Raw genomic sequence first — 16884 nt, forward strand, 5'->3', positions numbered from 1 at the left:
AGAGGTTCGCGAAAGAAGCCCGGACTGGCTTCCGCGCGGAAGTTTATCATCACCGTACAGTAACGTTAGCTCGTAGTAGAGGACTTCTTCACACTCTGTTCCCCTGCCAGAGACTCCCACCTGATATGCCAGTGTTCACTGGACACCATGGGTAATAGTTACATTCTTCACGATGATGACAGATGGAGCTAAGTGGCTGTATTGTTGATCCTGGTTATCATTTGGTAGTCTAGCTAGTGAGCTCCATCGTTCTCGCATTGACTATAAAGGGCTAACGTTCGGCTTGATATCTCTAGCCAGCTAGCTAACGTTATTTAATTGATCTCATAAACCGATTCATTATGGCTCATTGCTAGGGACGTGTCTTTAAGCTTGAGCAACAACGTATGCCATCTGTCATTTGCTATCCAAACGCCGTAAATGTTGTGACAAAACGAGATTATTTTGTTGAGATGGCATATTTTCTGTTAACCCTGCGGAAGAATACAATTTTACCTCGTCAATGTCGTCGTGCTGCGGTCCGTTTACTCGTGGCAGTCAGTGATGACGACTACATGAAATGTTATGACATTCGCAGTCCAATGATTTGGAGCGCCACCTAGTGTCGTTGCTGTCCTCTCCAAGACGTGATTGGTTAGGCTTGATTAATGGTTTATTACACATAATACCATACAAGTTAATAAGTAACAACAGCAGTTATCAAATGGGTGTAAGAAGATGTTGGTATCATAAAGAAGGTACTTTTTATGAGCGTAGAAGTAATTGCAGTGATTGTAATGTACTGTGAAGACTGACGTTAAGCCTGTCATATAAAATTATCATAACACTGTCTGAGTACACAGGGAATCTGCTTTATATTATCATATGCATGGAAATTATCTTGAATAAATTCAGTGATTTAGTCTTCATCGATATTCATCTTCCCTTTTCTATTTTGTTTCAAGATACAAACTTAACTTTTTAGAAAATGTTTGAAATAGAGGGAACTTCTCGATGAATTTCTTTTAACCAAGCAGAAAAATGAAGTTATTTTTCAATGTCAAAGCATATTACATGTGATGCAGCTAGTGTGATGCTAATTTTCATGTGCAATGTATTAAGTAATGTGGCCTTTCCTCTCAGAAAATGCTGTATTTTGTCTCTTTCCAAGACATTTTGGTGCGCAGCACTATTGTCAGCTTAACTGTGGACGTTCAATATGTGGGTGTTCATACAAGTGCACACCCATAAAGTCACTTTTTCATATTTTCTACCTGCCAGCCCAGAGGCTTATCATCTGGGTGAACAAAAAGAAAATCTCCTATCAGCATTCATCCACTTTAGAGGCATATCTCGCCAAGCAGAGATGCAAAGTTACCCAGATAACGTTGCTGTGTCAAATCTTGGATGTTGACTTTAGTTTAAAGGGTCACTTCACCTAAAACAAACCTCATATTCACAATTATCCCTATTGGTATATAACCATGCCGATGATTTTAGTTTAATGTGGCCAACTGGCCATTGCTTGCAGTCATTTAGAAACAATGCATGGATTGTCCACCAGAGAGCGCTGACAAGTGTAAAATGTCCTGCCACAATTAGCCTAATTAGTAACCAAATTATGGATCACTAACAAAAATATTTGTATTGTACATTGTTGAAAGGAATATTGACCAATATATTGTTGATATATGTTGATCATCTATAAGGAACTTAAACTTGAATGAATTTCTTTCTTTCTCCTTAATGGAGAAACATGTTTATTTTAAAGCAAGGACATTAAGCTGTTGACATGCAAACTCATTTTTTTACCTTTAAAAATAGTAGTTTGACAAAAATGTGCACTATTATTATTATTACTGCTATTATCCAGTTATTACGTGTTTGGCACTTTGAATCTAGAAAAACACTTAAAAAATAATGTAATTATGTAATATTTTTAAATATATATGAAAATGTTCAAGATAGACTACTTTTAAATAGCATTAATTCTTATTCTTTGAAAGACTAGTATATGTTATTCTTCTCATGAATAGGCTTGCCTCTGCAAGTATATAAAATACTCACTATTTATTTTTAATTTATATGTTGACCGCTTCTAGATTCCTCTCATCTCTAAAGCATATTGAGCTACTGTTTTATGTGGACATTTTGTTATGTGTAGGTTTCTCTACGCCGTCGTTTCCCCCCCTCCCATATGACTTGAACGCACCATAGTATCTTAAGCGTCGTCTCTGGATATCCCACAATCCTGTTCGGTGTAGCTCCACTGCTTTTACGTCGGAGATCAGCTGAGCTCGTGCATCGCTGCAGCGAGTAAACGGCTGCCAGCGGCTCTGGATCGGAGCAGCTCGGGGCCGCTCGGTGTCTCTCCGTCGGGCTTGGACGTCGTTTTGAACCCGTTGATCGTTTGGACACCGGATTTTTATCAACGGCTGCAAGAATGTGACTCTTTTATGCATCCGCTTTTTTTATTATTATTTTTTCACCTCAGTATCGTGCCGACTCTGCTCATCGAGTAGATTTCACATTTTATTATTATTATTATTATTCATCATCTGGCCCCTCAGTGCGGAAAACACCTGGACTGGTCTCAGGGTAACCGCGCGGCTTTAGGAGGAGATTCCAGGTTTTTAACCGGGACTGGGCAATAATATGTCCAGGCGAAAACAGACCAACCCCTTCAAAGTTAACTGTAGGTATTCCAGGTATTGTCTAATGCTATTTATCCACCTCACGTCCATTATCAGAGTGTGCTTTGGCTGTTTGACAGGAATATGTTGAATTACTATTATGTATTGTTCCTATAGCGACAAGCATGAGAAGCGTTCCTCCATGTCCGCTGTAGCTGTAATAGATTCATGTAGCCAAGATGAGGCGGATTTCTCATGATGACATACCGTTACATACTCTATTATATATGCCCAGATTATGCGACGTTAGCAGCTAACAATTAAAAAAAGATTTGATCTTAAAAAAACTGCACGTTTTCTTGTCAGAGCGGTGATTGATGGCTTTATATAATTAATGATTTGTCGTTCGCGTGAGAATACAGCACAAGACTTCACTGGCTGATCGATTCGTTTTGTTTGTTGTTGTTTTCTTTATTCTACAATACATTCATAATAAGAAAGAGACATGAAATAAAGTGAAGTGCAGAAAAAACAATCTAACTCTGGATAAATGCAAAAAAATAGAAGTAGTAATTCAATTAAACCAAAAAACATGTAAAATACAAATGAAGACATCTCTGGTAAATATTCAATAGTTGTTTAAAAGTATTTTAACTTAGTATATTGATCATGTTTCTTGTGCCACACTTATAGCAGTGGTCTTGCAGCAGTTATGCAAACATAATTCTTTGACATTTCTCATGTGTGCAAACTTTCCGTAGCATGTTGGAGGACTAGTAATAGATCCTATCAGTATTTGTGGTTTTTCACCCCCGAGTAGACGGATTCTCAAGAAGAGCTGTGATGGTGGAATCTCCCTGTAGTTAGCTTGTATGTCAGGGCTTGTGGCTGGCCGTGTTTCTGGCTTCTGAGGTGTTACTTCTGTAGATTAATTAAGCAAAAACAAGTCCATACCTAGTCATCCCAACTATCTTGTTAACGGTGATCAGAGGGGACGAAGCCTTTCTTTTACACAACGGTGTCGGTGCCGTTTGCTCCGACATCTCAGTTCACCATGACAACAAAGCAAGGCAGAGTGGAAGAGTTGAAGCAATTTGTTAATTAGCTATTGTAAACCACCTTGTTTTAGTAATCTTTTAAGGGAAATGGCCAAACACTCTCTGGTTCCATCTTTTCAAATGTCTTGTATAGACAAATCATTCATCAGGAAAGAAATCGTCAGTTCAGTCAATAATGAAAATGATCATTATTTTCAGCCCCACAGAGCTCATAATCGGCTACTCAAAATATGTGTGTTCGCTCTTTACTTTAGGATGACAGCTGTTATTGAAGTCACTGTTTCTTTTGTCTCTTCTCCCTTTTTATAGTGAGATATCTGCAGGATTTCATATTCATACACATGGTCTCATATTGACAGTTTTCTAAGTGACACGTTGTCCTCGTTTGTATGCAGAGCAGTGGCATCACATTATTAAGAACTGAAGCACATATTTCATGTTCTAATTAAATGATAATTACATTCAATGTAGAATTCTTTAGAAATGTAAACGCTGAGTCAGTGGTATCAGGCAGTAAATCAAAATGCAACATATCATGTAATCTTAATCCCTGATTATTTTTAACATAGGCATTTCTTATGATCTGCCATGGTGGCCTGCTCATTTTACAGCCCACGTTTACTCTGTATTTGATGGGAGGCTGGTGCTGTTTTCATTCCCTGCATGTAATAGTCTAAATTAACTTAATTGAAAATATGAAATACTGGGGAGACCCCTGTTGTGCTGAAATGACCGGTGTCCCTGTCTGTGCTCTGACCTTTTCCTTCCCCTGGATCTCCCTTGTTTTGGTGGTGTGGACAGCATGCTTACCTCCTAAACACCCCTCAGTCCACAGAAGGATTTCCCAGTCTAATCTGCTGAAGTTATGTATGCTGCAGCCCTCCTTTCTAAACATAGTTTGTTTAAACTGCCGTTGAAATGCATTTGTCACTGTAATAATCCCTTCGAGCTAATGAGCTCATTTGCTGCTCTGTAACACTTCTACAGGAGTCTAGAGTCGGAGCTGAAAAACCTCCGGAGGGGCTGAGGCGATGTAGTGTTGGCATACGTTAGTGCACTTCACGCTGTGACGAATGCCAAAACATTTTTTAAGACTTGACAAGCCATACCTCCCGTCGTGCAGCTGGAGTGTGAGTTCACTGTGTTTTTGCACGTTGAATCTCTTCTCCTCTGCTTTGCCTTGATTGTTTAACTTGTCTTTCCTTGTGAGGTATGAATCGCGTGCATGGAGCAGCCCCCCCTCAGAGGGTTAGACCTGATAGACAGACAGACTGACAGACCAGACAGTCAGGGAGACAGTCTGACAGGCAGGCGGGCTGACACACACACACACACACACACACACACACACACACACACACACACACACACCACACACACACGCACCACACACACACACCACACACACACACACACACACACACACACACACACACACACACACACACACACAAACAGGGGATTCCAGACAATAATACAACAGTGCGTTTTGTCCCTCCCTGATTTTGTACAACAGCAATCTGCATGTAATCAGTATAAGTGCAAGTATTACCATTAACTGCATGAAAACTGCATGTTATTTCAGTACTTTGTATTTTCAGTACTTTGCAAACGTTCCAGTTAGCACACATACGTGTGGGGTACAGAAGCTGCTGAAGCTACAGACTTGCATTTCATCTAATGTGAAAAGTACAGTTTTCTTACACCGGTTTGTGTCAAAAAGCTGCATTTGGTTTTGAAAGAGCTAAAATAAGATGTTTTCTCCCAAATTAGCTCAGCTCTTCATTGTCGTGATTGCCGTGTGTGTCATGGTAACAGCGTTGTCTTGTGACCAAATCAAAAGCCCAATATGTAAATATGACTTTCCTGTTAAGATTATCAAGGGTGAACAATTAGATCCATTTCCAGAGAACCAGAGAAAAGTCTACCGCAAAGAGAAATGAATCACTTCACCTTCTTCTTTCTAATGTTAGGTCATCAGTTAATCAGAGTGAAAATTGATCAGATGCCCCCCCTCGTTCCCCTGCGTGTGTGAGAGGACGTAAGACGAGGGCCCCAGTACTTCCTGCAGATTCAGACGGTGTTGTGTGTCTGCATGTGTGTGTTGTTGGAGGGGACGGTGGCTGAAAAAGGAGAAGGAGGGGGCTTTGAATTCAACAGGACCCCCATTGCTTGGTGTTTGAGTGGAGTTTTGGCATTCTATCTTTTGTCTGTTTTGTTTTGTGCGCTACCCCTCCACCCCCCCACCCCCTCTCTCCCCCTCTTCTGTGTCTGTTGGCTGATGAGTTTGTCTCTTTGTCTGGATTCAGTCAGACACTGCGTCACCTCCTGCCTACAGACACACAGACTCAGAGATAACATCACAGTGGCAGAGACTGAGGGAGGGAGGATGGGGGAGGAAGGGAGGGAGCGAGGAGAGACAGATGTACAGACAGAGCCCTGGCAGTGGGGGGATGGGTATCTCTCACACATCAGTCATTGGCTATGTGCCGTGAAGCCAGTTTGTTGCAGTTCATAGTTCAATACTCCAACAATACTCCAACCCACTCTACCAGTGCTAATGAATGCTTTGATTTCTCTGCAAATGGTGGGAATAGTGCAAACTGTGTTCACGTACGAACTTCTGACCAACAGCAAAATAGTAGAATTACAAGAATGTTTTCCTGTGTGTGTGTGTGTGTGTGTGTGTGTGTGTGTGTGTGTGTGTGTGTGTGTGTGTGTGTGTGTGTGTGTGTGTGTGTGTGTGTGTGTGTGTGTGTGTGTGTGTGTGTGTGTGTGTGTGTGTGTGTGTGTGTGTGTGTGAGAGAGTGTGTGAGTAATTGTGTGTGTAATTACTTCTGTCAGTCTCAGGTAGCTGCGTTCAGTGGATCTCGCTCCCATCTCTCATCTCTGTCAGTGTCCAGAGAGCACACACACACACACACATATAGGTGGAAAATTGGATTCTAAGTTTTCATTAATTTCGGTGATCCGAAGTGGGATGTTCTTTTGTGTCGATGCCTGAGGTGCCTTCGACACAACTGTCTCCAGTGTTAATTACAGGTACTTTGCAGGGTCACGTGAGATAATAAAAAAACAAATAAACGGGGGGGAATTTATGCAGAATCCTGGAATCAACAACGCTATAAAACAAAGCATGGCATCACAAGGAGTTACATGAGCCACATATGGACTGTCACGGTATGAAGCTTCATCCTCCCCCTCAGAGCTAATGATATAGATATGGAAGTAGTCAGAGCTACATACAAGTAGGAAGGACAGAGGGGGAGCCAGGCTGTTCAGTGTGTGGGTGGTACAGAGAGAGAGAAGGCTGCTTCCCCCGTGGGACTGCAGCATGGCTGTGGAACAGCGCTAGCATGTATCTGAGTGTATACGTGTGTGTGAAAAAGTGGGGGTTGGGATGCAAATGAAGTTAATGTGTGTGCACGTATGTCTGTGTGCTTGTTTTGCTGGCCTCGCATTCATTATGTGTCAGTGTTGGATGGTTCATATGAAAGCAGCCTAATCTGCAAAGATGGTCCACGTCTGGAGGGGAGCCCAAACGTCTTGTGGAAAAATGTAGAATTGAATAAATAATTCATTATCTTGGCCTTTTTTTATTTAGGTTGACTGTGCTGTTCTGGTTAAAGGTTTCACATTTTTGTAATATTTCCCGTTCTGTGCTTCATTAGAGATCAGAGACGTGGACACGTTTTATGAGGACAAAATCAGGATTGTAAGCTATGGACGAATGCAAAAGTGTTGAAAAATGAATAGTCTTGTGGTATGCTCAGACAGTAGATGTTCTTACTATGTTGCTATGGAGATAAAGCACTCATATGCTGGATAAAATATATGGGTAAAAAGGTGACCTCATTTATCGACGTGTTTAAATATCACAAATATTTATATATCTATTTTAAAAAGAATGTAATTTGTGAAATCAGTGAGATCAACGGGAAGTCCGTCACCTATAGTCTCTCTATATGCAGGACATCGTCTGCATAATCAGTCTTTGAAATGGTGTAACTCCATAGATCATAGGTCTTCGCCTTCACTCGATTGCAAACTTGACTTGCCGTTCTTGGAATTTCATTATTGATTCATGGATTCATTCATTGCCGTATGAACAACCAATAACGATAAATCTTTTGAAGATAACCATGACCTGCATGACTGAGAACCTTCACAGACATTAATGGAAAGGTTTTTCTTCATCCAACCCTTAGTACGTCATCATCACATGACTTGTTTAATATGGTTGCCATATATGTTGTGATGTCATTTTCTGGAAAATTAATTGGATTGCTAATGAATAAAACAGATAAGAATGTCTGTTTTTTCTCCCAGAAATATCAATGTTCTTTTTACCTCGTTGATGCAAAAACAAAAAAAACATTTGCATCTGCAAAATTGGATTAAAACATGATAATAATACACCCAGAGATGTAAAAGGTTCCCTGTGCTCTCTGGAAACCCTTAACATCGTACTGACTGCCTTTCTTTTATATCTGCAGGGCCATTCCACACTTCAGGCATCACAGGACTTCAGCACACTATTAACATGGATGGCAGGGACGAGTTCACCGAAGACAGTGAATGCTGCAGCAACAACTCCCAGGAAGTACAAGAGCAGGACAGCATCTCAGGTACAGGATGGAAGGACGGGTCGGGGTCTGGGTCAGGGTCGGGGTCAGGGGGCTGGACTCTGTGGGACGTCCTCGGACTGAGGGGTGTTAGTGAGAGTAAGCCCTGCTCTGTGTTCTGTTGTCTGTCTGTATTGATAGGGCTGTGTTTGCCTCCATAGAAGACAGCGATAGTGACCTCGACAACCACGGTGAAGACTCGTCCTCCAACACCTCGGCCGACGACCACATGACCACCAAGAGAACGCAGTGCCGCCTTCAAGCAGCGGGAGTCAAAGAGGTGAGAGATTTTGCCTCATCTTTGATTAGTTTGACTACTCATATGTTAGAGTAAAGGCCAGGTACCGTGAAGTTGGTGGTTTGGCACAGGGGTGTGTTCCCTCCGAATTCATATTAGCTGATGTGACACGACAGATTAAAACAGACATACATGTGAGTTAAAACCATAAGCAATGATTCCCTTTTTGGGGGTTGTCTGTCTTGCTTTTGCCTCTCCATTGCACCTGTTGTCACTCTCATCCGCATCAAAGCAGGTGAATTGATTCACAATAACTTGTGTTTCCTAAGTGGGCCGGTTTATATCCCTGAAGTATAACATGCATCCATTTGTTAAACTTGTTAAATATTCATTTTGAGGATTTAATTGTCTTGAGCTTTATGTCAAATGATTGAATTGTTAGCTACTGGAGGTAATTTCATTTTAGCAGCAACATTGTTTTAGAATGTCTGTGCAATTTAAAAGTTTAATGGACTTGAACAGAACACCCCCGGTGTCAGCCAATATGTTTTTTTGCCAGGACCTTCTGTTTGAAAATGTTCTGTATTTCAGCTTGTATGTGAGTCACATCTGTGAGAGCACACAGCATCATGTCACTGTTAGTGAGTCACTTGTGAGAATGTTGCTCATTCACACACTAGACACATCACCTCCACTTGCCAAAGTGCTCCAACTGGAAACATGAGGTGCCTAGTGATTCCAAAAAGGCCCCACACGAAGCAGTATTCCTTCAGCACGCATCATGTTATGTTTACAATCAGTTCTGCCATGCTTCAGTTTGGATCTTGTTCAGAGAGATAACGCTGCTTCGTATTCCTCAGGAGAGCGAGGAAGAAGCAGACCACGGCAACAACTTTGTTTGTCCTCTCTGCACGCTGGACTTCAGCAGCCCCGAGAAGCTCATCTCCCATGTCTACCAGGTGAGAACAACATTGTCTCTCATCGAATACAGAACCATGAAAAGCAGCTTTAGGTCCTTTATTGCAGTCTGTTTCTGATAAGCTAGTCGCAGGTCATCACCTTTTTAAAGCCCCTAAGTAGCTTACAGCATCAGTGAAAGTCAGTCTCTTCAGTGGAATGCAGGTTGAGGGAGAAGGTGGTGACTTGTATGATCTAGAGCTTATTTTTTCACGTAGCTGCATAGGATATGAAAAAGTGTAGTTGATGCCAGATATGTTAAAGATCATATATATGCTGAATATATGTTAAATTAATATGGTGCCATCTTCTCAAAGGCTCTTTATTTTCATTCACAGTAATCCACACCTTTCACTCTCAGTGTGTGTGTGTGTGTGTGTGTGTGTGTGTGTGTGTGTGTGTGTGTGTGTGTGTGTGTGTGTGTGTGTGTGTGTGTGTGTGTGTGTGTGTGTGTGTGTGCGCGTGCGCGTGTGTGTGTGTGTGTGTTCATCGATGGCTGTGAGGTCTCCCTCAATATTCAGTAGCTGATTTATAGCCTACTTCATACACTGATTGATTGATTATAGTTGCTGAAACGTGTGCATTCTGAAAACAGTGTCTGCCTTGTTAACCGCTGTGGTTTGTGAGGAAATAAATTGCCACAAACCACAACAGTGTAATTAATTGTAAAATGAGTTCTTGGCACTGAGAAGCACATCTGATTGTTGCTCCAATGATTTGATATATTTGTCCTGTCATTTAATTTTTACTTATGGACTTCACACATTTTGTTGTGTGGCATTATTATACATTGCATGCTACGTACTTTTTCTATAAAGTTTATTTTCATAAAATACTAACTTAACATTAGCATGCACAGTACTGTATAGTATGCTCACACCATCAAGATACATATTATTAGGGGTGAGAATCTTTGGCTTCACTTCCATTAACGATACAGTAGTTGGCGATTCGATTCAGTAACTTGTAACCAAAATTCTATATCCATGAAATAAACATGCAATAATGCGAGGGAGACCATCTGTATTCTTCTGAAAGGTGAAAAATAAACAGACCACAGAATTACTTATTAAACATAGTTATTCTATAAAAAAGTAGTCCTGCATAATATTTTATGCTGAATACAAAAATGTAATGCTCAGTTATTTTGAACATTTGTCTTAAACGTATTAAAACATTAATCATAATTAAGAATCACGATTCATACGATTAAACACATTTATATCGATTATTGGTGAAGCCAAAACGATTTATTCTATTTATTTATTTTAGCAGATCGGTTTAGTTGAATCTATAGGACTGACAATCGATTCATCGATGCATCGCATGAATTGTAACACCTCTACATATTATAGTACATTTTAAAATATTTTGACTATTTGAATAATTGATGAGCTACATTTTAAAACCCACTGTATGAGTGAATACATGTCTTTTAATGTTGGTGTTACTTTCTTCCAGTTTGTGGTTCTTATCTTGCTTTGCTGTCTTTAACAGCACACGAGTATGATGAGCAATAGCAAGAGCTATGTGTGCCCGGTGTGTGGGCGAGCCCTGAGTTCGCCTGGCTCTCTCGGACGGCATCTTCTCATCCACTCGGAGGACCGCCTCTCCAACTGCGCTGTCTGTGGCGCACGCTTCACAGACACCGACAACTTTAACAGGTGGGCTCCTCGCTGCTGTGTCACTCCTCTGAGATCTTTATTTCTTATTTATTTATTAGCATTTTAAAAAACAAAAGAAGGTATATATTTAGCCTGGCAGGTGGGAGGGGACATGATTAATATCTGCAGCTTGTTGCTGTGAACATTCATGAAATAGGTAGTGCTTCATCTGTATATGTGTTAAATATAGCAAGTAATCACAATGAAAAACCCACCATGTAATCTTTTATTTCTGTAAACCTCTTTTTCTTATTTCTCCTGTGGTCCATCTGTCCCTTCTGTACTCTCTTTTCTGTCCCGTTTATGAGATCTTTGATGAACATTGCTTTCATCTTTTAAGTGGATAAGCATATATTTTAGATGTAGATGCATTGTTATAGTCTCCCATATAGTTTTACTTCAAATGAATTCCATTTTAGCAATAATTAAGATTTGAGTCAAAAATGAGAAGTCAGTTTCTTCCAGTTTTTCTAATATATATATATATATATATATATATATATATATATATATATATATATATATATATATATATATTTTAAATTAGAGCAGAAAGTCAGTGTCCACAGTTTTCAAGAAAAATAAATAATAAATCCTAATAAATAATATAGAATTCAGTTTTACCTTGTGCTTTGCTATCTATAGATCTAAGGGTTCAGTCACCTACAGCAGATCCCTTTATCAGCAGACATCACTGACTCAGCAGGAGAAACCGTTTTAAATAGTGCAGTGAATGGACACACATTCAGACTGACTCATTTTCTATTTGTACATCCAACGAGGTATTCAAATCTCCGAGAAGGCTGTATGTAAAATGTGTCTTGAATACAGAGCATTGAACACAACGTAAGATGGTATGAGTGGAGATGAGACAGGATGCAGAACATGAGGGATGAATAAAAGTAGTTCTGCAGTGACATATGATCAACCTTAATGTAAAATCAGAGAAAAGAAAAACACAAGCTGTTATAGTTAGTGAGGTGTTTACTATAAAGGAAACTCCATAAGGAGGTCAGGTTAGTCCAATGCTTCTAAGAAAGCCTCCAGACATAAATAAGGACATGTATTGACCAGCTTGTAATACTGTGTCTTCTCTCAGGGAGAAGCTTAAAGATGTCCTCGACCTCACCAGGATGGACATCACCGAAGGAAGGGACTCCTGTTCCTTGTCCCTCTCCAGCAGCCCCATGACCAGCCCGGGCCATGGCTCTTGCTCCTGCCATGGACCGGGCCCCAGTCCTAGTTCATGTCAGGGCCCTCACTTGTGTCAAGCACCTGACCCCAACCCTAACCTATGCCATCGTACCTGCCAGGGACCAGGCCACATCCCAAGCCAGTGTCAAGGCCCCAGACCATGTCACGGCTCGGGACCCTGCTCAGGCTCTGACCAGGGACCCTCCTTTCCCTCACTGCCCGACAGCCTCCTCTCTGAAGGGCCATCACTGGCATCTATCCCTGACGCTCTTACCTCCTCTGCCTCGGGCTTTCCTCCCATCCCCGACATCCTGAGCCCGATGCCGGTGTATCCTGCCGGGGTGCTGCTGGTGTGCAACAGCTGCGTGGCTTATCAGCAGCTCGTGGAGGCCCAGTCGCCGATGCGGAAATGGGCCCTGCGTCGGAAGAACGAACCGTTGGAGGCCCGCGTACATCGCCTGGAGCGCGAGCGCACGGCGAAGAAGAACAAGCGGGCCTGCGAGACGGAAGACGAGAGGGAGATGAGGAGGCTGCGGGACCGCGAGGCCAAGCGCATGCAGAGGATGCAGGAATCGGAGGACCAGCGAGCACGCAGGCTGCAGAGAGACAGGGAGGCCATGCGTATGAAGAGGGCCAACGAGACGCCGGAGAAGAGGCAGGCCAGGCTGATCCGCGAGAGGGAGGCCAAGAGGATCAAGCGGCGACTGGAGAAGATCGACCCTGCTCTGAGGACACAGATAGAGCACGATCCTGCTGCCATGGCCGCCCTCACAGCAGACATGAGTCTCTTTCAGTTCCCCTGCCCGATGCCGGTCCCTTCTATCGATAATGGTCTGTTCATGAAGCTGCCCTAATGGGAGCGGGCCACAAGGGGAGCGGGAGAGCAGCTGGCCTCAGCACCATTAATCCCCGCCATCAGCCTGCCGCGGTCACAGTGAACCATTCCCAGCTGGTTTCCCTCCAGCAGCGTCGCAGGCCAAACGCTTTGTTACATACAGCAAGAACTACTACAATTTCTAATTTATTACAGTCTAGAAAACCTTGGGAACGGGGTTGAGAATGTTTCATATTGTATGGATGATGATATAAAAGCATGTTGTAAAGAGATTTTTTCTGTTTGTCAGTGGGCTAGCAGATTTAACACAGGTCATTCTAGTAGGAGCAGTTATACTTCCTTTTGAGGGGGGGAGGAAATCTTTTTGCACATGGACCTTCAATGACAGGAGTGGAGACTTTGTAGCCACGCCCCCCCGCCCCTCTGTGGCCCACTCCGCCAGCCCAGTGGCTGGGGTTTACCGGTAGCTACACCTCTCTTCAAGCTGCCACCGTGGATCCACAGGAAGTTCCTATTCAGTCAAACTCTACTACCTCAGCTGGCGCCAACGCTCTCGCCGTCTGTCTCTGACTTACTGCGTCCCACTCCCTCCCGAACCTCTTCATGTACGCCACACTATTACAGAGGATGCACATTTTCAATTTGTGTTTATCACTCAGGCACTTTAATAGGACACAAACATTCACAGCTGATCAGTTCCAACTGTGTTAGGTTTGAATATGATGTTAAACACATGAATGTTTTGTCCTATTGAGCCCGCCCAGTGTTTAGCCACATCCCCCCTCACCTCCTGCGTCGTACCACTTGATGCATTCCCCTCTTTACATCCTCTTTGCCAATATTGGAATCGGTTTTCTTTTCCCCTGCACCGTAACACTCTGAAATATTTTGCCAACGTCTGTTTTTTTTATGACTTTCTGTTACAGAGCTTTTCTTTGGCTCATTAAAAACCGATCTTTGCTGCTGTCATTGTACTGTACAATACATTAGTTACCTCTTATATATTTTGCGCTCATCACATTAAGGAATATTGTGCTAAAATGTTCCATTAAATGGTCACAATGAAACAGTTTCTTATATGATACTTTACTTGAATTCTGCCCGTTTACTCAAGCCGAGTAAATGATATCATGAAAATGTGCTATTATTATTTAGATCATACACAGGTAATGCATCCTCTGCATGCAGTTTGTAGCATTAAGATGCTTCGTAAAGCTGCAGTAGCTTCAATTGGGGTCAATTTGTATCTTCTGTCAGCAGAATTGATGAAAGACGTGTATTGATTCATATGACAAGAACTTATTTTAAACTCATGTACCTGTTTTATTTTTCATCCCCACTGAGACGGGCTATTCTCATGCCACATACAGCCCATACTGGGGTAGAGATTTATTCATCTATATTCATTAACCTCATTCCAGCACATATTTATGCAATATGATGTGAATCTATTTTTCTTGTGAAAAATGTTTTGGGTTATTTTGTTACCTACTGTCGTTGTTTTAATGTTGGATACCCCTTCTTTCATTTCCTGCCAGTAAGGTTAGCTCAACTTTTTCTTCTCCAGATGCAAACATTTACATTGTCACTAAGCATTTTCTGAAATATTCTATAAGAATAACCGACATGGACAAGTATACTGGTTTCGTTTGAGTCACTCCTAGATGAGCATCGGTCTACCTGGCTGTTTGTTGCAGCAAATCTAAAAATAGGGATGTTTTTGTGTCACCCAGGCGTTTCTAGGAGTGCATCAAACCTCTATGCAACAGATGTGTTTATTTACTCCGAGGGAAATTAATTCACTTTTCACTTTAACTATGCAGAATGCCACTTAAACGGACTTCAATGTAAAGAGTTTAGCTTCTCAGGCAATTTAACTCAGTGAGAGGGCTCAGAGCCTGGATACAACACCCTGGTCCATAGGAATCATATCATACCATGTAATTACCATTTTGGGCAGTTGTGCAACTTTTTGTAAAGACTTTGTTTTTTCCGAGCTGCGTTTTCTCCTCCTGGTTGGGCACATGAAAGCAACAGGATCCCACCGTCATCACATCCTGTATTTAAGGGCAGATCAGTGTTCTCCACGCAGGCTTCAGGTGTCATTTCTTTCTCTCGTCAAGCAGACTATGAATACCAGGTATTCTCAGAGATTGCTCTTCGATATTGCTGTGACTCCCCTTTGTCCTACGTTGGACCAATGTGACGGAAAACTGCGGCTCCTGCGTTCTGACATGCTGTTGCAGAGGAAGTACTCTGATGACGCGATGCTGGTCTCTTATGAGCAGCACTTTGGGTTTGGGTTAGGTAAGCACTGCATGAAACTGCACTTGTCCTAGAATGGTTCACTATGAGCTTGTGTTCTACTGTTAGTTTATGCCTGCCTGTTTTCTACAGTTTAATCAAAGGAAATTGTTTAAAAAAAAAAGAAATGTGTTGGCCTTTCTGTATTAATTCTATCAGGATTTTCTCCTCAATGTCCATGTTTACAAACGCATCTCTCCGATCAAGGCCAAATGAATGAGCTGAACTGCTAGTGAGAACATTCGTGCTTGCTGCGATATCAATGCATTCTGCCTGGATGGCACTTTAGGCTTGCCATCCCCCATTCCTGGATTAACAGGTGTACAGACCACGTGGAAACCTGGTAAAGAATGTGGAAATAAACATTGACTTTACTATAGTGCTAGTGTCCTGTGTCACTTCCCTCCTCCTGTGTTTTATTCACACAAATACAGTTTTTAGAGTCGCCTTTCTTTAACAGAGAGATCTGTGTATTCTTCATACTCCACTAAAACGATGAATACAGAAATATTTTGAATGCAGCAAACAGCCGTCCAAATGTAAAATGTATAACTGATGTGGAATTACCTTATTAGTACTGTACCAACGTCATCACATTTAAACATCTTACTTTGACAACTTAGCAGAATTTATGGTTTGAATTTCACTGAGATGATAATTTAAAGAGGTGCAATTTCAAAATATTATTTTAAAGTATATTCAAGTTGCTCAAATGTCACTTAAGAGAATAAAACAAAACAAAAATACATAAATGTAATACGAAAGAAACGCAGCACACAAGTTGGATAATAGTTTATATTTATATTTGTATATATATATATATATTATATTGTGTTTACTTAACAAACATCATAAATGCAATGTCTCCAAGTTAGCTGTAACAATAAAAATACAATATCTTTGTGTCCTTAAAGTACATAGAATTGAAACAGCAAAACAAAAAACAGAAACCGCCCTAAGTAGTTCACAGAGAGGTACAAATATACAGTACAAATCTATTTTATCCAAAAAACGGTACAAATAAAAATGCAACAAAATAGAGATATTAATGCTTTGTTAAAGTCAGGTAGGTGTAGGGTATTCTAAGGGAGCACTTTCGGTCGACAACTCTAAGGCTTCTGATAAAGATCAATACATATCGGTACGGCCATACAATATTAAAACTCACTATACAAAGTTCATACAACCTGGATTATACTTGAGGATTGAATGTTACATTTATATCATTGCATATATTTTGCAGATTTAGGCATTTTTTAAAAAAAGATGCAGTTTTTTTGTTGTCTTTTTTTTCCAAATCGTTGTACGTCACATAAAAAAGCAGTGTCACCTTGTGCCAAAAAAGTACAATGTCAAATCTAAAAATACACAGACTTCTTTAAAACTTTAAACCGTTC

At 41.2% G+C, this 16884-nt stretch overlaps 1 protein-coding gene across 6 annotated transcripts; it reads left to right on the plus strand.

Moving 5' to 3' along the window:
- The first annotated feature begins 10 nt into the window (after window positions 1–10).
- znf821 (zinc finger protein 821) lies at window positions 11–15851 on the plus strand. Of its 6 annotated transcripts, none has more exons than XM_084011336.1 (6): window positions 11–151; window positions 8167–8298; window positions 8437–8575; window positions 9394–9492; window positions 10988–11154; window positions 12254–15851. In XM_084011336.1, exons 2-6 carry the CDS (start codon window positions 8249–8251, stop codon window positions 13200–13202), a joined length of 1404 nt encoding a protein of 467 aa, XP_083867462.1. In that variant the 5' UTR covers window positions 11–151; window positions 8167–8248; the 3' UTR covers window positions 13203–15851. The 6 variants fall into 6 exon arrangements, with proteins under 6 accessions (XP_083867462.1, XP_083867460.1, XP_083867461.1 ...); XM_084011334.1 differs by having other exon boundaries at window positions 8457–8575; XM_084011335.1 differs by having other exon boundaries at window positions 8460–8575.
- The last annotated feature ends 1033 nt before the right edge of the window (window positions 15852–16884 follow it).

Source organism: Eutrigla gurnardus, assembly GCF_963514095.1.
Source record: "Eutrigla gurnardus genome assembly, chromosome: 1".
Taxonomy (NCBI): Eukaryota; Metazoa; Chordata; class Actinopteri; order Perciformes; family Triglidae; genus Eutrigla; species Eutrigla gurnardus.